This window comes from Abramis brama (assembly GCF_963993115.1).
Source record: "Abramis brama genome assembly, chromosome: 17".
In the NCBI taxonomy this organism is placed as follows: Eukaryota; Metazoa; Chordata; class Actinopteri; order Cypriniformes; family Leuciscidae; genus Abramis; species Abramis brama.
In genome coordinates, this window is record NC_139979.1 from 36,493,467 (window position 1) to 36,513,305 (window position 19,839).

Genomic DNA, 19,839 nt, shown 5'->3' on the forward strand with positions numbered 1-19,839 from the left:
GTATGAGCTGGTGCCACTCGAGAAATTGGCAGTTTTGGTTGTTTGTCCGCCATTAGCACAGCTGCTCGGCACACCGGCAATCTTGATTTTGAACGACAGTACGCGCTGTGCGAGAGAGGGGGGTGATCAGCGCGTACACGAGCTTGATTGACACTGCTAAGACACTCCTCCTGGCTCTGATTGGTTGTTTCTTACCGGGAGCGGTGTATTTCTGCAAATGGCAATAGGACCACTGGGAGGTGATTTTTTCACAGATTATCTGTCTCATATTCTACTGTCAGGACATAATGACAGTTTTAACAAATATGTAAAAAATACATTTTTACAAAAGTTACCAACTGCACCTTTAAATGTATACCAGAAGGGTTTTTTTTTGTTAAAAATAAGCATAAATGTGACTTTCGTGATCGAGATCTGGCAGGAGAAGCACATTTCTCCTCTTGGACGAGCGATTCGCGGACAGCTTCTGTGGGGTTGGTTAGTGCTGGTTCAGCACTATTGGTTAGTATTGGTTAAGCTGGTTCAGCACTATTTGTTAGTATTGGTTAAGCTGGTTCAGCACTACTGGTTAGTATTGGTTAGTGCTGGTTCAGCACTATTGGTTAGTATTGGTTAAGCTGGTTCAGCACTATTGGTTAAGCTGGTTCAGCACTAGTGGTTAGTATTGGTTAGTGCTGGTTCAGCACTATTGGTTAGTATTGGTTAAGCTGGTTCAGCACTATTGGTTAGTATTGGTTAAGCTGGTTCAGCACTATTGGTTAAGCTGGTTCAGCACTATTGGTTAGTATTGGCTAGTGCTGGTTCAGCACTATTGGTTAGTATTGGTTAAGCTGGTTCAGCACTATTGGTTAAGCTGGTTCAGCACTATTGGTTAGTATTGGTTAGTGCTGGTTCAGCACTATTGGTTAGTATTAGTTAGTGCTGGTTCAGCACTATTGGTTAGTATTGGCTAGTGCTGGTTCAGCACTATTGGTTAGTATTGGTTAATCTGGTTCAGCACTATTGGTTAGTATTGGTTAGTGCTGGTTCAGCACTATTGGTTAGTATTGGTTAAGCTGGTTCAGCACTATTGGTTAAGCTGGTTCAGCACTATTGGTTAGTATTGGTTAGTGCTGGTTCAGCACTATTGGTTAGTATTAGTTAGTGCTGGTTCAGCACTATTGGTTAGTATTAGTTAGTGCTGGTTCAGCACTATTGGTTAGTATTGGTTAAGCTGGTTCAGCATTGGTTAGTATTGGTTAAGCTGGTTCAGCACTATTGGTTAGTGCTGGTTCAGCACTATTGGTTAGTATTGGTTAAGCTGGTTCAGCTATTGGCAAGGCAAGTTTATTTATTTGAACGTACACAAAGTTCTATCTAGTAATCAATCTGAGTTTCGGAAAAAAAAACAGTACCACAACAGCCGTTTTGAAAGTTTTAAATGACATCGTGGGATCAGTTGATAAAGGTGATTACTGTGCTTCCCTTTTTATTGATTTAGCAAAGCCTTTCGACACAGTGGATCATGAGATATTGCTGCATAGATTAAGGAGTGTTGGCTTATCAAATCGTGTTATTTTCTGGTTTAAAAATTATTTAAGTAATAGAACTCAATGTGTTCAGGCTGAGGGTAAAAATTCAGGACTATTGGAGATTGTTAAAGGTGTTCCTCAAGGATCCGTGTTGGGGCCTCTTTTATTCACTATCTACATAAACAGTATTGATTATGATATTCAAGATGTTAATTTTCACTTTTACACAGATGATACTGTCTTGTATTGTGGTGCACCTTCGAAACAGCAAGCCTTGCTCAAGCTTCAAGCGGCTTTAGATGTTATTCAGTCTCGGCTTCATACACTAAAAGTTGTTCTGAATGTAGATAAAACTAAAATCATGTTATTCTCAAGCTCGAAAAAGGTGGTAGACATTTTTATTCCTCTCCAGACTTTGCGAGGTAATGTGATTGAGTTAGTAAAAGAATATAAATATCTTGGCATCATTATCGATGGTAAATTATCATTTGGGTCTCACATAACTAATTTAAAGAAAAAAATTAAAATAAAGCTTGGGTTTTATTTCTTCTTTGGATGCTGTTTATCACAGCGCTTTTAGATTTATATCAGATTGTAAACCTTTAACTCATCATTGTATATTGTATAATAGAGTAGCCTGGCCATCTTTGTCTATTAGAAGGAAAATTCATTATTACCTAATCATTTATAAAACTATTCTGGGGTTGTTGCCTTTGTATCTAGGTTGTCTAATTCAAAAGAAAAGTGTTATATTCACTCCGGTCTGATAATTGTTTTACTCTCTCTGTTCTATTTGTGAGAACTGAACTGGGAAAAAGGGCTTTTATGTACGCAGCTCCATTTGAATGGAATTTACTCCAAACGAAATTGAAATTACAAACTCTGTGCCTGTGGAACATTTTAAATCTATTATTTGGTCACTCGAAGAAGACTCATTGATTTGCAATTGTTTTTAAGTGTTTTAATTGTACATTTGTTGTTTCAATCTGTAAGTTGTGATTGCAACTGCTGTCCATTCTTGGCCAGGACTCTCCTGTGAAAGAGATTTTTAATCTCAGAGAGATTTTCCTGGTTAAATAAAGGTCCAATAAAAAAAATACAAAATAAAAAAAATATATAGCACATTTCACACACAATGGTAATTCAAAATGCTTTACATAGAAGGAATTAAAATAATCAAAATAATTACAACAGATGCAAAGGAATTAAAAATGGCATGCACAAGAAATCAAAATAACAAAAGTTGAGAATAAAAAAGTATTTAAAATATATTAAAACAGTTTAGAATTATAGAATTATAATACCCCCTATCTGGTGATGGCAGCGGTGGGATATTAAGGGATATTCCTTTAAAGGGATATTTTCTCTCTCTCTCTCTCTCTCCTCTCTCTCTCTCTCTCTCTCTCTCCTATCTATCTCTCTCTCTCTCTCTCTCTCAGGGGTTTAGCACACCGATTCACTGCCTGCCCAATATGGCTTCAGTTCCCCCTATTAGTGTGCGTAAAAACAACACAGCTTGGCTCCTGCGTGATGAAACTGCAAAGTATACTCCAGAATGTCCATTTACTGGTCCAATCCAATTTGGGTCACAGTTTTATGTTTCTCAGGATCGTTCCTAATGCATCCCTGGCCGACCAACCCTATTTCTATTTCTATTTCTATTTCTATTTCGTTGTATTTAACTAATAGCTCAATCCCTAAGTGCCTGAAGCACTAAGTTTGGGGCACTCGTGTCTGAATGGAAGAGTCAGAGAGCTTCGGTTCATGAGACAGCTTACTAGTGTCTTCCCTACCCTTAATGGAGTGCAGTATCCACCTCACGGTCTGCCTCTGTGGCTTCCAGTGCCGGTCCATTAGTTCAGGCACTGCTGGTTAGTACTGGTTAGGCTGGTTCAGGCAGTGTTTTTGCATAGGGTAACCAGAGACAGAGGTATTCCAGATACTCCATCATCAATTACTCACCCTCATGTCATTCCAGATGTGTCTGACTGTCTTTCGTCAGATGAACACAAATGAAGTCTTCTTAGAAGTCTGTTGACATCAAGCGTGAACGTATGCAGGCGTGTATTACAGCTGTCCGGAAACGATACTTTATTGTGCCTTTCAAAAGTGTTCATATTCTTTAAAGGCACAATATGTAACTTTTTTGCTTTAAAAATAGCAAAAATCACTATATCTGTTATATATTTTTTATAGTGGTGTACTTACATTATACCGACTGTTTCCAACAACTTTCAAACCAGGAGAAATTTGTAATTTAATTCGAAGACACGTCCCGTTTCTTTATTTCCGCTTTGTTGCCGTCAATGTCGTCATATCCACGTTGTCTCTGGTTTCCGCTCGTGCTGCCATGGCAACCAGAGTTATGAACCAGAGCCCTCTGATAGTAACCAAGACGACAGACGTGGACCACTGTAGTTCGCAATGTCTATCTGCACGCTGTTGTTGTTTCGTTCAAACATTATGGACCATGGCAAGCAGACTTTGGATAAAAAAGGAGAACTAAAACGAGAATCAATATCAGCGCGGTGTTCTCGAGATGCCGAGAGCTCCCATGGACAGTATATAAACGAGAGCTCCACGTCCGAGACTTCGACCGCTCCTACATGTACTTTATTAAACAGGTGAGCACATTTACATAAAACTAATCAATGTTATATAGTTCAACAATGATAAAATGTTAGAATATGATCTGTATGTTATTCTAATGTTGATCTAGCTTAACGTTACTGCTAGTCTCATACAGACAGACTAACACATACATTTCAACACATTCAAATGCAGTTTAGTGTGATAGTGTAATGCTAGACCAAGTGAAACAGCGCTGCGTTACCTCACAAGTTTAATTTGTCTAATAAACTGACCTGTGAGTAGTAATTCTGCGTGTAGTTCGGTAACGTTAGAATGAAATGTCCATATTCCTTTTATATCCGCGGGACTCGCTTTTATATCCACTCGACATAACACTTTTGACGTTCCTGGAAACCAGACTCAGTCGCTCAGTTCTCCTCTGGCCAACGAACCAACAGTGTGTGATTATGATTCAGGCAGCATTACAGGTCAGAGGTCAGATTGGATCAGAACATTCAGAATATTATCCAGTTCATCTGGTTGAAGATCATCACGCCGGTGTGGAGACGAGTTTGAGGAGCATCAGTGTTTCATGACGTTTCGATGATCTAGTTCACAGACATTTACATTCACATTTACATTTAGTCTAGAGCCATTTTCCAGGCATTTTCCAAACTATCGGTATTGGCATTTATAACGGGCGATAAATGAATATTTAAAAATAATAATAAAAGCGGACGAAACACCCTGCAACCATGTTATGAGTGTTGGCGCTGCATAGTTTGTCCACCAGAGCGCACTCTACAAGGAAGACTGCTAACATCAATGAGCTTGGAAATCACAACAAACTTATTCTGCCTAAATAAAGTAATGATTACTGTATTTATAACTAGCATATCTGTAGTTCCAGTCCCTGCATTGTAAAACGTAAGTTAGGCACGCGAGGAGTGAACATTTAGACATAGAGAAAAAGTATCAAACATAGCAGCTAGCCTGTGCATAAAAGTTAGCTTTTCTTTTACACGTGTGTGAAATCCAAGTGTAAAAATAGTCACGAACGCCGTGCTAAGTGAGCTGGTCGATAGGAATTACGTTTGTGAAATCTAACGTAGCACGGCGTTCGTGACTCGATTAGTCGAGACTGTTTTCCTAGATGATGCCTGTAAACGCGTAATGTACTGTCTTTATAAAGTATCTTCTTATTAAACTGTCTGTACACTTACAAAGTTCTCAATGCTTCGGTTTGCATGTAGGGACCCTCATTATGTTACCGTGTTAGTGTGAGGCTATTTTGAGCCTTGCTAGTGGTATTAACTAGCGATTTACTTTTACTTACTCTTATATACTAGCGTTATAAGCTAACGTTAATCTGTTTTTAGAGATAAAACTCTTTACATTCGATTTTCATGAAAACGCATCCCAGGGAACGATCAACTCAGTAACCATGTGTTAATTACCTCACATAATGTATTTAGTGCATCACTAAGTAGTAGATATTAGAAGGCAGGCAGCAAATGATGATTGAAAATGGTTTGTTGTAGCTTGATGGAATAGATGGATAGAATTAGGAGTGACCTTTGTCTTGTTTAATAATAAAACAAATGATGATGATAATAATAATATCATCATCATTGATTTTTTTTTATTATTACTGTCAATATTAATAATAATAGTTGATTTTTTTTTGGTTCAAAGGACTTTAAGTTTCATATCTTAAGTTTGTATTTTTAATATACATTATATTTATCAGAACTTTAATATATTCTGTTGTGACAATAAAGTTAATTTAAAAAAAAAAAAATTATTTTTAAACTGCATTATATTATTTTAGTAAGGCTGAGGACTCTTAAATAACTACAAATAACTAATGTTAGGGAAAATCTGTTCATGTTTTGTTACACGTTTCTGGATTTAAAAAAAATATATATATCGGCCGATATATCGGAATATCGGATTTTTAAATCACCAAATATTTGTATCGGTATCGGCCTTAATCCTTTATCGGTCGGGCTCTAATTTAGTCATTTATGCTTTTGTCCAAAGCGACTTATAATTTAGGACTAAACACTAACGCAACGCTAAAAACAACGCAAGAAGTGCTCAAAATACGAAGTTCAGGCATTGTTCAGAGTAAGCCTGATAAGCGAAGATTAAAGGAAAAGGAAAGATTTTTTATTTATTTTTTTTAGGTTAAATGCTCATGGAAGAGAAGGGTTTTCAGCTGTCTTCTGAATGTTGTCAGGGATTCTGCGTTCCGGATGAGGGTGGGGAGAGCGTTCCTCCAGCATGGAACTGTGAATGAGAATGTTCTGGAAAGTGATTTTGTGGCTCTCTGTGATGGGACCACGAGACGTCGCTCGTTGACCGATCGTAGGCTTCTGGTAGGGATGTAGACTCGTAGGAGTGAGTGAAAGTAGGAGGGAGCTGAGCCTGTGACAGATCTGTAAGCGAGCGTCAATGCCTTGAACTTGATGCGAGCAGTGAGAGGTAGCCAGTGCAGAGAGATGAACAGAGGAGTGACGTGGGCCCTCTTGGGCTCGTTGAAGACAAGACGAGCTGCAGCGTTCTGAATCATTTGTAGAGGTTTAGTTGCACATGATGGAAGTCCAGCCAGAAGAGCATTGCAGTAGTCAAGCCTAGAGATGACCAGGGCCTGGACGAGAAGTTGTGTTGCATGCTCAGTAAGGAAAGGCCTGATCTTCCTGATGTTGTGCAGTGCAAACCTGCATGATCGAGCTGTCTTTGAAATGTGATCTGTGAAGGTCAGCTGGTCATCAAACGTTACTCCAAGATTTCTGACCGGCCTTGATGGGGTGATTGATGCTGAATCTAGCTGGATAGTGAAGTCGTCCTGTAGAGACGGATCGGCAGAGGACGAGAAGCTCAGTCTTTGCCAGGTTGAGCTGCAGGTGATGAAGTAAAATTACAGACAATAAGTATTTTAATATTTGAATAAATAAAGTTGTCACAAAACAACTTTATTTGTTTTTTGCTTCGACATTATAGGGTGTGGAGTGTAGATTGATGTGGGGAAAAAAGGAATTAGGAATAGCATAAGGCTTGCAACATACCTTAATGTAAAAGAAAAATGAAGAGGTGTGAAAACTTTGGCAAGGCACTGAAGCAGTGAAGAGAGACTGTGCTTATGACGAATAGGCCGTAAGGGTGAAGAAAACAGAGACATATGAGCCATTTTGAGCTGTTTCTCACTTCTTCAGGTGAACTTCATCGCCTGCCAGGTGTTTGGGCTAGCGGTCGCGTTCTGGTTCCGGCTCGCTCTCGGCCCGCGGCGAGTCTCCGCTGAGGTCCGGCATGCGGTCGCTGTCGTGTTCGGCGCTGCGCTCCTCATCTTCTGCTTCGGCTGGTAAGACTTTTCTGTGGGAAACTAGCGTTTTATTACATGACTGATGCGTGGTATTTTCACACTTTACCTTGTTTGCACACTCACTTCATTATTAAATGTAAAACCCTTACAAAATATTTATCTATCCATCATCTATCTATCTATCTATCTATCTATCTATCTATCTATCTATCTATCTATCTATCTATCTATCTATCTATCTATCTATCTATCTATCTATCTATCCATCCATCCATCCATCCATCCATCCATCCATCCATCCATCCATCCATCTATCTATCTATCCGTCTGTCTGTCATGTACTTGTGTAAGTGAGCTGATGTGTCCTGTGATGGCATGTTCTCACTGTGACAGGTATGCGGTGCTTGTCTTCCTCCTGGTCTTGGCTTGTTATGGTATAATGATCACAGCCAGTGTCCACAATCTTCACAGGTGAGCAGCAAATACGCTTTCTGCCTCAGAACTGCTTTATCACAGTTTGTCTCAGTCACTTTGGTGCATTTCTCTAATCATCCTTAATGTTTGCAGAGAAGTATGTGCATTCTCAAAACAATTCGTACAAACAGCACCACACATTGGATTACCTGCAAAAGCCTGATGCTTACTCTTTAGTTAATCTCTCAAAAGTAAGTATTTATGTCAATGACCATATCAGTGCCATCAGAATGAAAAGCCCTGGGGCTCTATCTCACTCCCAGCGCAATTGACTTTGTACAGCGACGCATGTATCATTCTTATTTTGCATCCCGTTATGCCCAAACCACACCTGTGAGTAATGAAGCTACTTCAGACCAACACATTTTAGATTTGCGTCGGGATCTGCCCACAAAGTTACTTGCGTTTCGCGCTTGATACTTGTGTTTCAGATCGTTAAATTAGGGCCCTATGTGTCAATGTTCACAAACAAGATAGTCAAGATGCTTAGTCATGTGGTCAGTAAAACACTGCACTCTGTTAGTATCACCTGATGTAAACTATGGCAACAGTTTGGATGACAGTCACTGTACTGAAGTGTGCAAAGCTGTGCTTCTTCTGTATGCCATATATCCATTTCAAAAGTACAAATGTACACACTACTGTACATGAGTTATTGATTGAAAGAGACTGGATAGGATTCACAGTTACACTTTTACTAGTGGGCTGACAAAAAAAAAAAAAAAAAAAAAACCTTACAATATTATTGCGATATAGAAAAGAAAAAGAAATAGGGGCACAAAGGTGAAAACACAACAGTTCTGAATGAGGAATTGCAGTGCAGTCTGTCCACACCTCCTGACGGGCCACAGATTCTCATCTACATCTAATTCATGGTACATTTACAAAAAGTCTAATGGAAATGTGTAGAAAATATGCTTGACAGTTTATGAAAACTAGATCAACCATTTTGCATTTGATAACTTATACGATGATCTAAGACTGGATGTTTTGAGGGGTAAGACTATAGAGAACTATTTAATACATTTTGAGCAACATGGCATTAGCAACTGATAATGTAGGAAACCGCAGACTATTGTACATAAGCATTTGCATGAACGTACCAAAGCAATCGCAACTTGTCCAAAAGAATGAGAAACTGCTTTTATGATGTGCACAAGAGACTAGATGATGTGGAGCTTGAACAAGTAGTTTTGAGAATTTCATTTCTGATCTGAGAAATGCACCAAAGCAACTGAGGAAAACTGTAATCCTGGCCGAAAACTGAAACCACATACTGGAAATGATTGTTTTAATTTACTTTCTTTAGTATAAATTAATCATTTTAAATATTGTATCCTTTTAAGTGTTTACACTTGTTCTTACTTAAAGGCAGGGTAGTTGAATTGTTCCAGAAACATTTTCTGTTATGCTGTTTGAAAGTCTCTTCACATCCTGATAGCAATCAATAAGTGAAGTGGTCTATAGTGTTCATCCAGCTGGCCGTTATCTCAGAATAAACTCGACAGGGTGATCAGGATCTGGGGCCTCATTCATAAAACTTTACGTAGTATTTGCGTCAGAAGTGGCGTATGGATGAAACATAGGACGTGTGTACGCACAGAAATATTCGGATTTATAAAACCGTGCGCACGCACATCCTACGCAGTTTCCCTTAATAATCACAGTCAACTCTAAATGTAGCGCAGCTTTTGCGGCTTCATGTCACGCCCATAGTTGCCCATAAATAGTCAGTGAAACGCCCACAAGTTAATATTCATCGATTGCGAAATCATGGCAAAACACAGAGAGGAAAACCAAGAAATGTAACTTCACTCAATGTGAAGTAGAAATTATCGTTGGCGAGGTGGAAAAGAGGAGCAAACTGTTGTTTGGAGGGCACAGAGTGGGCATTACTGATGCCAAAAAGGCACTTGAGTGGCAAAAGGTTGCAGACGCCGTTAATGCTGCAGCCTCACAACCTCGGACCGTGGCCGAAATAAAGAAGAAATGGTCGGACATTTTATTACCATCCATTTGATTGCATCTGACAAGCTACATATGTGTTATGAGGATGAATTGCATAACATGCCAATATTATTGCTGAACATATTTCACTTTTCTTTTTGCAAATATGTGTTAATTTGCATTTCTGTTGTAATCTTCATTTGGTTTTGTTTGTTTCACACTGCAGATCGATCAAACGGGTGTTCGTGTAGGCTGTTAATTGTAAGACTTGCTTTGTGAAGTCTTCATGTTATTTATGAGAGGCAGTAGTGCCCTTTCTTTTACACAACGGTCTACAGTTTCACACACTTTCACACACTTTCACACACTCTCACGTGTTTCTTCCATCTGCCGATGGTGTCGCCATTTCTCATTTCACCCGTGTTTGTGCGTACGCCTGGGTTAGAGATTGCGTGAAGGACCGCAAATTTTCCGTCAAGTTTGCTTTTTATAAATACCAATTATTGCGTAGAGAGCGGCGTACGCCTTCTTTTTGTGCGTACGCAACGTTTATAAATGAGGCCCCAGGTCTTCATCAGCCTGAAGGGGTTTATTCTGAGATCACACACACACACACTTGAAGTGGTTTATTCTGAGATAACAACCGGCTGGATGTACATTATCCCACTTTCAAAATAATTAGACACGAAATATTGATCTGAGTCTGAATATGTTATTAGCTCTTTAAACGCAGAGCTTCTGAGAGAGCAGTTTCAGCGGCGAGATCAAACTAGACGGACATTTCAGAGATACGGTGTACAGTCATAACACTTATTACACAGCATTTCAACACATAAACAATTATGAAGATCAGAGATATTGATTTCAGATTAAACTGTTTTAAAATCGTACCAGTCTGTATCTTAAATTCCAACAGTGTACAAAACAATAGTCGCAATGGCAGCATCTGCGTTTGTATGAAACAAGTGAGAGCCACGAGTCCACGATACTGGATACGTGGCTTTGGAGGAGGAGTGGCTTGGGAGGGGGCATGGCTTTGGAGGAGGAGTGGCTTTGGAGGAGGCGTGGCTTTGGAGGAGGCGTGGCTTTGGAGGAGGTGTGGTTTTGGAGGAGGAGTGCTTTGGAGGAGGAGTGGCTTGGGAGGGGGCATGGCTTTGGAGGAGGCGTGGCTTTGGAGGAGGCGTGGCTTTGGAGGAGGAGTGGCTTTGGAGGAGGAGTGGCTTGGGAGGGGGCATGGCTTTTGCATAGGAGTGGCTTTGGAGGAGGCGTGGCTTTGGAGGAGGCGTGGTAATTTAAAATATTATATAGTTTGTTTTTAAATATCGCAGAAGCTGATATAAGCACATATTCAAAGTGCTCAAAAATTGACAGCAAAAGAAAAATATATTTTTTTCGGACTTTAGCAACAGAAGATGTTCTGACTTCACATGCTGGACAGTTTCTGTTGTCATGTATATTGTGGGGCGCCACAGTCTTCGCCAATGCTTGTCCAACATAATTATGGTATTGTATTTTTTTGTTATTTGTTGTTTGTTTGTTGTTTGTTTGGATCTTGCAAAACTACAGATTTCTCATCATTACAGAAACCACAGATTTGTCTCAACACACATCTTACTTATACTTTCACTTGGTCTTGTTTCAACCCACTGGTCAAATTTTAAATAATTATATTAACTATTAAAATATTTTTATGAACTGGAATTACATTTAAACATACAATAATAAAAATGCTTTTTTATTTTACACGTTTATTTTATTTGTTCATACAATATGTAGTGTAAAAAATACTTGTCTTTCTAAACTAGAATAAACTATAATAATTTGTCCAATTAGTAACATGTAAACTGTGAAAAGAAGAGGGCCCAAGACAGAACCTTGAGGTACACCAGAGCTGATAGATTTGGTGGAAGATTTGTGCTTCTGGATTACAGCAAATTGTTGCCTCCCTGTCAAATAAGAGGAGAAGCAGTCAAAGGCTATACTACTAATTCCAATATATATGTACAGTGTGTGTGTGTGTATACACTCACCTAAAGGATTATTAGGAACACCATACTAATACTGTGTTTGACCCCCTTTCGCCTTCAGAACTGCCTTAATTCTACGTGGCATTGATTCAACAAGGTGCTGAAAGCATTCTTTAGAAATGTTGGCCCATATTGATAGGATAGCATCTTGCAGTTGATGGAGATTTGTGGGATGCACATCCAGGGCACGAAGCTCCCGTTCCACCACATCCCAAAGATGCTCTATTGGGTTGAGATCTGGTGACTGTGGGGGCCATTTTAGTACAGTGAACTCATTGTCATGTTCAAGAAACCAATTTGAAATGATTCGAGCTTTGTGACATGGTGCATTATCCTGCTGGAAGTAGCCATCAGAGGATGGGTACATGGTGGTCATAAAGGGATGGACATGGTCAGAAACAATGCTCAGGTAGTCCGTGGCATTTAAACCATGCCCAATTGGCACTAAGGGGTCTAAAGTGTGCCAAGAAAACATCCCCCACACCATTACACCACCACCACCAGCCTGCACAGTGGTAACAAGGCATGATGGACCCATGTTCTCATTCTGTTTACGCCAAATTCTGACTCTACCATCTGAATGTCTCAACAGAAATCGAGACTCATCAGACCAGGCAACATTTTTCCAGTCTTCAACTGTCCAATTTTGGTGAGCTTGTGCAAATTGTAGCCTCTTTTTCCTATTTGTAGTGGAGATGAGTGGTACCCGGTGGGGTCTTCTGCTGTTGTAGCCATCCGCCTCAAGGTTGTGCGTGTTGTGGCTTCACAAATGCTTTGCTGCATACCTCAGTTGTAACGAGTGGTTATTTCAGTCAAAGTTGCTCTTCTATCAGCTTGAATCAGTCGGCCCATTCTCCTCTGACCTCTAGCATCAACAAGGCATTTTCGCCCACAGGACTGCCGCATACTGGATGTTTTTTCCTTTTCACACCATTCTTTGTAAACCCTAGAAATGGTTGTGCGTGAAAATCCCAGTAACTGAGCAGATTGTGAAATACTCAGACCGGCCCGTCTGGCACCAACAACCATGCCACGCTCAAAATTGCTTAAATCACCTTTCTTTCCCATTCTGACATTCAGTTTGGAGTTCAGGAGATTGTCTTGATCAGGACCACACCCCTAAATGCATTGAAGCAACTGCCATGTGATTGGTTGATTAGATAATTGCATTAATGAGAAATTGAACAGGTGTTCCTAATAATCCTTTAGGTGAGTGTATATATATATATATACGCATATATATAAATTTGTAGTTTTCTTCTTTACCAAAGAAATGCTTAATCGGTCCTGAGATCGGCTCGAGACGTCCCTAATTATGACATTAAAATTGTGTAAAATTAAGTACATGAATAATAAATCAGTGGTCACAACTGTACAATACTAATCTTGTAAATTCAGTTGATCCTTTACCAGTCTGTGTGAATCAATAAGTTCAGCATGCTCACACACTGAACAACAAGAGTTGTTCAAGACTTTAGCACTGAAGTGTTCTCATTACAGATATACTCTGATTGCCTCGCTCGGATACCTCACACTGTGTCAAGTGAGCAGAGTCTTCATATTCGACTATGGGATCCTGTCCACAGATTTCTCAGGGTAAGGACATTTTTACTATATTTGTTTGTGTTATTTTGATCAGTAGCAGATGAGTAGCAGCAAATATGGACATTCACAGACTTTCTGCAGTTTGAATGCTCTCACCTGTTAACATGAGCGCCGAAAACACACGCCGGTTTCACACCAGATGCCAAACGCTCTGATTTCTGTGATGTGCCACTCCCTGAGGCTCGACTCAGTTTCTTACATACCAGTTTAGTCAGTTTTCCTTTGCTGAGGTTTTGTACACACCCTTGGATAAACAAGAGGAGAGATAACATGCTGTCTGGCTGTCAGTGCTGTTGAATCGCTATTTTGCGTATTTGTTTTATTGACCAGTATCGCTAAAAACGTTACAGACTACTCTTTCCTCTGAGTAAAATCGCACAGCTAAGGTCAGCTGACACACACACAAAGACCAGTGTCACGTTTAGAGGTTGAAGTATCTACACTTAGCAATATTATTTCTTTTTAACTTCTAACACGCTGGATTACACAGAAGTCTAGTTGGCTGTAATAGTTTCCTCTAGAGATAAACAGACGTCTCTCCACTCACTGCACACTAACACCTGCTAGTACACACAAGGCTACAGGTTTGATTTTGACGTTGTTGGGGACAGAAAACAACTGTGACTGTGCATGTTGAGTTGTCTTGTGTCTGTGGAGAAAAACCCGATTCATGTAAAAGAAGTCCCTGAACTCAGTTTTTAATGGTTTATTTTCACTCACGTTACTGTATTCCTTCACTCAAAGAACTGAATCAGTCAGAGCGGTTACTGAATCAACATCTGAATCACTGCAAATCATCACTACTTTCAGTCTTTCTCTGTGTAACTGCTGACTGTAGTGTGGATCCGTGAGCCTCGCTGTGAACACTATACATGAGCCTGTACGCTAACTGAAGAAAACTAACTACTCTGCCCATGTAGACCTATATAAACACTGTTTCTCTTCATAATAAATGTGGGGTCTTTCTTCATTAGTATTATTTACTTTGTCTCCTCTTGTTTTCAGGCCTTTGATGATAATAACACAGAAGGTCACGACTCTTGCCTTTCAGGTGCATGATGGTGAGGAATCATTGGTGCAATCTTTTGTGAATTTGTTGCTATAAACTGTCATGTCACTGACATCTTAGAAAATAATTCACTTGATAATTTCAGAAAACATGACTCATGTCTTCCTTCATGTTTCAGGGATGAGTCGAAAGCAAGAGGAACTTAAAGACGATCAGAGACGTCTGGCAGTACAGTATGACTTTTTCATCCTCAGCAGTAACTACATCTTACTGGGAAAAATCTACAAATATTTGGTGGTTACTCATGGCAGAAATAGCGGAAAGTCCCGGACACAAAGACAGTGCCTTGCGAAAGTCATCAGTCTACACTCCATTCCCCATAATGACACCGCAAAAACTATTTGTGATAAGTTTACAAATTTATTAAAAAGGGAAAAAAAGAAAAATCACATTCAGACTCATAACTCAGGACTTGGTTGATTCATGTCTGACAGTGATTACAACCTATTTCGACGCGATCAAATGGAAAAAAATTAAGGGATGAATACTTTTGCAAGCCACTGTAACCCTTCAGTAACCTAAATTGAAACTTCATTAACAAATTAAACTTGAAATGTAAATTCAATATCAGCTTGCACAATGGTTTAAAATAATAATAATAATAAACAGGAAATAAAGACAGAAAGGTAAATATGAACCAAGGTCATCCTACTTGCATTTGTTTTGGGAATAACAGCTTCACCCCACAGAATCAGATCATGTTTGTGACCAAAACAGTGATCAGTCAGTGTAAAAACAAAAGATTTTTCAGGGAACATTCCTGTTGTTGAGATAAGTCATGTTCTTCTCCACTGACCGCATGTTTTCTCCATCTACAGCTCACGCCCGTCTCTGTTGGAGTATCTGAGCTACAATATAAATTTCCTGAGTATCTTGGTGGGCCCTTGCAGTCTCTATAAAGACTACATTGAGTTCATCAAGGGCCAGCGTGTGAAAAGAGTCAGAGACAGCAGTTCACAGCAGATCGACTGGGAGAAAGTGCCTGAGCCGTCGCCTGTGGTGAGACAGATTCATACAAATATTGCTTCAGAAATACAGCTATTCACACAGGACTCAGACGAACACACAGAATAAGAGTGATCAGTTCATTAGAACAGCATGAATTAGGCTCGTGTGTGTGTGCTCAGGGCAGTGAACATGTAAAGGAAAACTTCACCCAACAATGAAACTCATTGCCCATGCCTCACTGTATGGAAATGAGCAGCCTTTGCATTCTGATAAACTCCTTTTGTATTCCAATGAAGCAAGAAAGTCGAATGGGTTTAGAAGGACATGAGCGCGAGTATAAGATGACAGAATATTCATTGCTAGGTGAAATATCCATTTACATGTGTGCTTTGTTTAATTTGTGGCATGTTTATGTGGTGTAATAATGTTTTGAGGATCAAATAATCAATGCTTAGAAAGTTTTAAGGCGATTAAACATTGCCAGGTTGTCTTGCACATTTCCCAGGAAACTTCTTGAGTGTTATTCTGTCTTCTGAGATGAATTCCTGCTGTTCTTCTACAGAGGACTGTGATTAAAAAGCTTCTCGTGTGCATCTGCTGTCTGCTCTGGTTCTTCATCATCACCAAAGCGTTCCCCATAACGTACAACGTGGACCCGCAGTTCGTCAGCGACGCCTCTTTCGTGACCAGATTGGCCTACGCGTTAATTTCCATCCAGGCTGCCAGACCCAAGTTCTACTTCGCATGGACCCTCGGTAAGCAGACGCGAACAGAAACCTGAGACCGTGTGATTGGCAGAGAGCAGAACGTGTTATGAGTCGACCTTTAAGAACGTACTGTTATTTCTTGTCATGTATTGTTGGCAGAAAAACATGGGTCTGTTCCAGAATATACAGCCAAATGGCTGATACCAGGGGTCCTATAGTCATAGAGCTCAATGTCACATCATTTTAAATAAAAATATCATGTAATAAAGATGAAGCCTGTAATTTCTGCATCACTAGCATCACAAAATGGAATTACAAAACTAATGACGGAAAAAAGGTTTTCCCTTGTTTTCTGTCATTGGTCGGACAAACAAATGATAGTTCAGTCCAAACCCAAGGCATCAGCTGTTCAAACAGATTGTGTACACATATTAAGCTAGGTAGAGATATTGTGAGTTATAGTGTTCAGCATAACTGTATGCTATTAAGGATAATCATTTAAATGTTATTTTTTCCTCTTCCAGCGGATGCGGTCCACAATGCGGCGGGGTTTGGAGTCAGTGGTGTGAACGCGAGAGGAGAAGTGTGCTGGGACCTCGTCTCCAACGTTCACATCTGGGAGATTGAGGTTTGTTCACTGCAGGACATGCTAACAGTGCATTCACTACTGCCTTGTATAATGCCACAGAAGGGCTGTGGATCTCTCAATTATAGAACAAATCTTTTCTCTGTTTGCAGACAGCAACAAGTTTTAAATCATTTATCGACAACTGGAATATACAGACTGCTCTTTGGCTAAAACGGTTAGTTTTAAATGTTATATTTATATATTAGTCAACTGATCTGTTGCTATTGCATCAGCATTTAAGAATTCAAATTTTAGATGTTTACAAAGATCCTTGTATTATCTATTGAATCCCACAATAATATTTAAAATATAAGTAAGCTTAATATACATAGAATCCTCATTTATTGGGTACTTTCAATTGGGAGGGGGGCTGTCCCGATCCCTAACCCCTAAAGTTGTGAAAATGTTATTGAAATGTTTTTAGTTTTTTTTTAGTTTTTTCCATTGTTTTTTAAATAACTTTTTTGATTTCTTTTAAAGAGTGAATAAAAAAATAATATATATATATATATTTTTGAAACTTTATGTAAAAAAAATATATATTCTTTTTTTTTTTTTATTATCATCTTTGAACTAGGCTCTTAAGTGTCTAAAATTGTCACTACTGAAACAGTCACTACTGAAACATGAAGTTTCAGTTGTGACATCATGTTTACTGGAAATACCAGTAAGGTTAGGTATACCCTAGCCCATACTGGAATTCCTGGAAAAGGCAAGACAGCACCCAACAGGCCGATTATGGGTGGATTGCTTTTCACTCCAACCTAAATAGCACATAGATTCTGGCAAGCAGAGAGGGAGGGTGACTGGCTGCTGCAACAACACTGCCTTGAAGAGATGCTACCCTATCCTTTTGCTGCTGGTCATCACCACTATGCTAGATGGATCACTTGGCATTTACGTGAAATGTAGCACCTTCCTTCCATTGCAAAAGATGACCTTCTGGCCGGAAGTCATGTGTGACGCCATTCAGATGGTGCACCTGCAGTGAGTTTGGGGCGCAGACATACAGTACATCGGGCAAGGGAAGGGAGCAGGGGGCATGAAGGGTATTTCAACCAACCCTGAGCAGGTTGCAGTTTGGATCCAATCATTTGGCATATGTTCACATCTCTCTCAGTCATTGGATGACATGTACAGTGATACAGTAGCATCAGAGAAGACTGTGTCCAACAGACACAAAGAGGAGTGTGAAGCACGACGGGAGTTGGATGCTGAGGACAGCTCTAAAATTGTGAGGATGCTGTGGGAAAACACAAATCCACTCATGACAGAGAGCACTTTGCTCTACCACATCATAAATGGACAGGTGGCTGATGAAAAAGTGAATGTGCAAGATGCGCTAAAGATTGGCCAGGCTATGTGTGAAAAGTTTTCTTCATCACTTCCGGAGGCATTTCATGCACCCATCTCTAACAAGGTAGTGACTAAGAAGTTCCAGAAAAAGGAATGAAGGTCAGTGGGAAGGTTGTTTGTGACCTTGAGTCATTATTTGCTCGACTGTTGGTGATGGGAGGCCAGAGAACAATGGAGCTCTCTTCTGTCTTCAAATATGAGCTTAGCCCAGTCTCCTTGTCTATCATTGATGACAATGGATGCCTCCGAAAGGGCAATAAGTCAGTGCTTGTCCAGCAGCTCGGAATTCCAGTCTGCAATCCCCTTCCAGCAGATGTTGTCATTGTGGATGCATCCCAGCTCAGTTATCACGTGGTTTGGCCATCGTCTGGGACAGTGGCCGATCTTGCAGCCAGCATGGGACGTCGGCTTAATTGTTACGACACCCAAACTTTTGTCATCTTTGACAGATGTTTGCAGGTGTCTGCCAAGGACCATGAGAGACATAGAAGAGCAGGAGAGAGCTCCACAGGGTACAAGCTCTCATTGACTACACCTCTACCAAGTCGAGACAAAGTCTTGAAAGACAAGCACAACAAACAAACTCCTGTGCACTTTCAATGAAGGAAGTAAGATCGTGATGGTCAGTAAAGCTGACAGCATTGACACTTATGATGAGGCCGATATATCACTTATATCTTACATGTTAGATGCTGTCAGACATGGGGCTTCAACTGTTCACATTCTCAGTGATGACACAGATGTCTTTGTGCTTATGGTTTATTGGTGTTGGAAGGCTGGTAACACTACTAACCTACAGATGGAAAAATGGAATGGCACTATTCTCAGCATAAATGCAACTGCAGAGAATCTGGGTGACCAATGTGGTTCCACTCTGGCCATGCATGCTCTTTCGGGATGTGATACCACCTCATATCCTGTCGGGAAGGGGAAGGTATCTGCACTCAAGGCCATGAGAGTCGTACCTGGTTAGCTTTTCCACTGTGTTGGAGAGGCAGAAGCCACAGATTTACAGATCACAAAAGCAACGAGGGCTTTCTTTCTGGCTCTGTACAATTCTTTCCCGGCTCTGTACCGGGATGCAGCCTGGTATGAAATTTACCGAAATCGCAAAAGTGCCAGCACTGAAGACACTGCCTCCTACAGAGTGCAATATGCGCCTTCATGGAAGACGTGCCCACCTACAGGTGCTGCTTTGGAAAGCAGCAGACCAGCCTGATCCACCGGCTGTGGATATCACCTTGTTTGGATGGGACAAGAAGATGTCAGCAAAGAGCAGCTGTGCAGCTGGTAGCCAGTGTGTGCCTTGCGTGGTGTGGAGGTGAGGCCCTCTTAACCTGGGTAAAAGCCTGTTGGCACTGCTCCGTCCACTGGACCGTATCTGGTACCTCCTTTTTAGTGAGGTCAGTCAGCGGGCTGGTGAGGTCCGAATAGCCAGGAATAAACCTTCTGTAATATCCCGCCAGCCCCAGGAACTGCCTCACCTCCTTTTTGGTCTTAGGTCTGGGACAGGTTGCAATTGCTGCTGTCTTGTCAATTTGGGGACGCACCTGCCCATGACCCAAGTGTAAGCCCACATACCTTACCTCCACCCGCCTAACTGCACACTTCTTTGGGTTGGCTGTTAGCCCCGCCTGTCTCAGCCCCCCGAGGACGGCCCTCAAATGCTCC

At 40.5% G+C, this 19,839-nt stretch overlaps 1 protein-coding gene across 1 annotated transcript in view; it reads left to right on the plus strand.

Moving 5' to 3' along the window:
- The window catches only part of mboat1 (membrane bound O-acyltransferase domain containing 1), a 39,194-nt gene that overhangs the window by 2,242 nt on the left and 17,113 nt on the right, over positions 1 to 19,839 (plus strand). Inside the window, exons 2-10 of the mRNA XM_084089987.1 lie at positions 7,301 to 7,446; positions 7,801 to 7,878; positions 13,356 to 13,451; positions 14,466 to 14,521; positions 14,648 to 14,702; positions 15,348 to 15,528; positions 16,040 to 16,232; positions 16,709 to 16,812; positions 16,923 to 16,987. Of these exons, the coding sequence (XP_083946113.1) occupies positions 7,301 to 7,446; positions 7,801 to 7,878; positions 13,356 to 13,451; positions 14,466 to 14,521; positions 14,648 to 14,702; positions 15,348 to 15,528; positions 16,040 to 16,232; positions 16,709 to 16,812; positions 16,923 to 16,987 (974 nt within the window). The remainder of the gene's footprint in view (positions 1 to 7,300; positions 7,447 to 7,800; positions 7,879 to 13,355; positions 13,452 to 14,465; positions 14,522 to 14,647; positions 14,703 to 15,347; positions 15,529 to 16,039; positions 16,233 to 16,708; positions 16,813 to 16,922; positions 16,988 to 19,839) is intronic.